Raw genomic sequence first — 3,544 nt, 5'->3', positions numbered from 1 at the left:
TATATATATATATATATATATATATATATATATATATATATATATATATATATATATATATATATATATATAGATACATATATATATAGATAGATATACATATATATATGAGTTTGAGTTTATACAGTGTATATATATATATATATATATATATATATATATATATATATATATATATATATAAACACAATAAACCGTTAATATGTTTTATTATCTTAGTATATTGTATATTAAAGTTGACTCTGCACTGTGTACACAACATAAATATAAATACACGTATATCTGAATAAGCATTTAATTATTACTACGAATATTTATTTCCACACGTTGTACTTTTTGGCACACTACACACTTCGAAACTATCGTTATTGTTTGTGTCGTTATAATTAATGAAGTTTTGGAAGAAAAATATTTGATGTACTGTACTGCGATCTCGACGCCAGCTTGGGCCCTGAACCAGTGAACATTTAAAGTACCTCCAGGACCAGAACTTAAGCTCCCGTCCCCCTACTGGAGCCCCAATGAACATGATAATAATAAGGAAGTGACTTTGCTCACCTCCATCCACAGCCGGGCCACGTGCAGGCGAAAGGCTTCTCCCCGGTGTGCCTCCTCAGGTGGGCTTTCAGGTGACTGCTTTTGGTGTACATCTTGTTACAGCCCGGAAAAGAGCACTTGTGCATTTTTATAAGGTCTGCCACGGCGCTCTTCTGGTATCTCTGACCACCGCTGAGGACCCCGGGGGCCGCCCCGCCGCCCAACCCGCCGTCCCCGAGCCCTGTGGGTTTGGCGGCGATGGGCACCGGCGCGATCCGTACAAACTTGGAGGACGTCTTGCTGACCGAGGCAATGTTCGCCGGGGAAAGCAGCTGAGGTACCAAGGCAAAGGTTTGGCCCTGGATGTTGACCAGGAGTTGGGCGATCTTGATATCCGAAGCACCCTTCTGGGGGTGAGCTTCCTGGGTGCGAGGGTCCGAGACGGCGCTGGCTTGAGCCTCTTGTTTGATCTGAATAGGCTGGATCTGCAGGATGACTGGCGCACTGGAGGCGGCGCCGGCGCCTTCTCTGGACGCTGATGGAGATCCACAGTCTTCCTGCTTGATCCCTTCGCCACCGCTGCAGCCAGCATCAACTGTTAGGTCCACGTTGGCCGCATGTCGCGTTAGTTTGGTCCCTCGGTAAGAGGACAGCGGCGAAAGCGCTACAGGTACAGTCTGATCCGAGTTCTGCAACACCTCCCTCGGTATCGTCTTTGTGCTTTCGGCCTCCGAGTCCTCCGTCGTCGACGACATGGCCTCGTCGCTCCCCTCGTCCTCCTTCTCCATGGCCGCCATCATGTTCTCCTCCAGGAACTCTTCGATCTCCTCCAGGGTGGGCTGGAAGAGGAGCGCCGACGGATCCTGCAGCTCGTCCAGGAAAACCGGGAACTCGCAATAGTCCTCTTTGGCTTGATGCTGAAGGAGACCCATCCTGTGGGTCCTCTTGGACTCCCAAGCCAGGCCCATCGGCAAAAGTGGGGCGGCGGGCGAGGACGAAGGCGGTAAGGATAGCGAGCCGGTGGAGGCGCTCATGCCCTGCGAGAGGAGGAGATCCAGCAGGCTGTCTTGACTCTCGCCGCCCGATGAGCCGGCGTGGGTGTGGGATTCTGGCGAGGAGGACGACGACTCCGGGCTGGAGCACAGCGACGACCGGGGACTCGAGGACATGCTGAGTTCATCCTCGGAGAGCCCCGGTGATGACGACGACACCTCTCGGTACGGGTGAAGGGGCCGGTAGACGCTTGCGTCTGTCACCACCACGCCCGGCGACAAGCGCCCACCGCCATTGTAGTACAGGAAGGACTCCTCACCAATTGGCAAGTGGTCCACCATTCCTGTGGGATGGATGGCAGGTGGACTCTGCTCTGCTCTCAAAATCAACTCTGGAGGACTTGGCTAAATATTAATAACGGAAAAACCTGCGGCGGAGCAAAAACAGTCGGCGGTTACGGGAATTCAGGAGGAAAAAAGAAAACAACATGTTGACAAGTAAAGACTATTTTCTCTTTGAGGTTAATGTTCTACAAAAGTCCAGCAAGCTTTTTTCTCAGAAATGTGTAAGCTTGGGCCGACTGAGTGAGCGACTGTTTGGACCTCTGCCGCCCAGAAGTCTCTTTGAATAAAAGTGTATAAAGAAACCTCAGTCTTAGCTCCGTGTGTGTGTGTGTGGCAGCTGGTGTGGCGTTCACTGACCATATGGAATCAGGGGTTCCCCATTTTTCCCCCCTTCCTCTCTTTCTCTCTCTCTCTCTCTCTCTCTCTCTCTCTCTCTCTCTCTCTCTCTCTCTCTCTCTCTCTCTCTCGCTCTCTCTCCAGATGCTATGTGCGACCAAGCCACATGGTTTAAGGGGACGGAACGAAAGCGACCCAACCTGCAGTGAAACATAAACAAGACTCAAGTTGACCCGTCAAATATTCACACCATCTCAAATAAGAACAATGACACGTTTACGGCGGGCCAATTTGAGGCAGTAAAACACAGAAAGCAGGGGGCGGGCAATCGTCATTGTGCGCCCTCTGGTGGCGCAAGTTGGAACTGCGTTTCAGGCACTGCACAAGTAAATAATAGACATTTTCTAGTATTACACCCCGCAAAATTGAACGTATTTACTTGGAGTTTTCCAACGGGGGTTTGGGTTTTTCAAGTTCATGCGGGTAGTTCATGCAACACGAGTGGCTTGGCTGAGTGTTGGGTAACTTGCCCTATAGTAACCTCGGCGCTGCTGGAAGGTACAGTCCGATGCATGCACATGTTTAGGATGCACCGTGGAGGGGAAACAACATCGATCCATAACGCTGAACGATATCATACCCCAGCGCAATTCCAAGACCTGGAATGCGTCTGGCAAAAAGTTGCAACCTTTGCAGGATTTGCGTCTCGTTCTGCAATGTGTGCAGTGCACCACGTGTGTGTGTGTGTGTGTGTGTGTGTGTGTGTGTCTGTGTGTGTGTGTGTGTGTGTGTGTGTGCGTAAATGTGTGTGTGTGTGTTTTCTTACCTGTGTGTTTGTGAAGAATAAAAAGCTTTTCCCCTCTGCTGACTGCAGTGTGCTTCTTCCCTTCCAAGTCTTCCTGTGTGTGTGTGTAATGCTGAGATCGGCGGGGTGTGTGTGTGTGTGTGTGTGTATGTGCATGTGTGTGTGTGTGAGTGCATAGCACATTACTCCCTCTCTCTCTCTCTCACACACACTTTCTCAGAGGGGCTGGCAGTTGAGTCACGTGATGGCCCCGTGGTTGTTTGTGGGCTCGGCTTATGAAGGCTCGCCTGCTCGCCGGCTGGCGATTGGCTGTGGGGAAAGAAAGAGGGAGGCCGCAGTGAGGGAGCGGGCCTCAATGGAGAGGAGCGCAAAAACACGTCTACGTCACACTTGTTGTTGTTTTTTTCCGTCCGTCTCCATTCATGCGAGTAGACGTACAGTCGCGGTCACAGGTTGACATACACTTGTGAAGGACATCATGTCATAGCTGTCTTGAGTTTCCAGTCATTTCTACAACTCGTATTTTTTT

General features: G+C 49.9%; 1 protein-coding gene across 2 annotated transcripts in view; it reads right to left on the bottom strand.

Annotated features, from left to right (window-relative positions):
* klf15 (Kruppel like factor 15) overlaps nt 1–3,183 on the bottom strand; it is a 32,875-nt gene extending 29,692 nt beyond the window's left edge. The window contains exons 1-3 of one of the 2 annotated variants that reach the window (XM_061904931.1): nt 3,037–3,183; nt 2,232–2,410; nt 559–1,957 (exon numbers count right to left, since the gene is read on the bottom strand). In XM_061904931.1, coding sequence (XP_061760915.1) covers nt 559–1,871 — 1,313 coding nt within the window. In that variant the 5' untranslated portion in view covers nt 1,872–1,957; nt 2,232–2,410; nt 3,037–3,183. The remainder of the gene's footprint in view (nt 1–558; nt 1,958–2,231; nt 2,411–3,036) is intronic. The other variant, XM_061904930.1, reaches the window with a different exon arrangement.
* Nucleotides 3,184–3,544: the final 361 nt, after the last annotated feature.

This window comes from Nerophis ophidion, linkage group LG06 (assembly GCF_033978795.1).
Source record: "Nerophis ophidion isolate RoL-2023_Sa linkage group LG06, RoL_Noph_v1.0, whole genome shotgun sequence".
NCBI lineage: Eukaryota > Metazoa > Chordata > Actinopteri > Syngnathiformes > Syngnathidae > Nerophis > Nerophis ophidion.
This window is presented reverse-complemented; position numbering and strand designations above follow the sequence as displayed.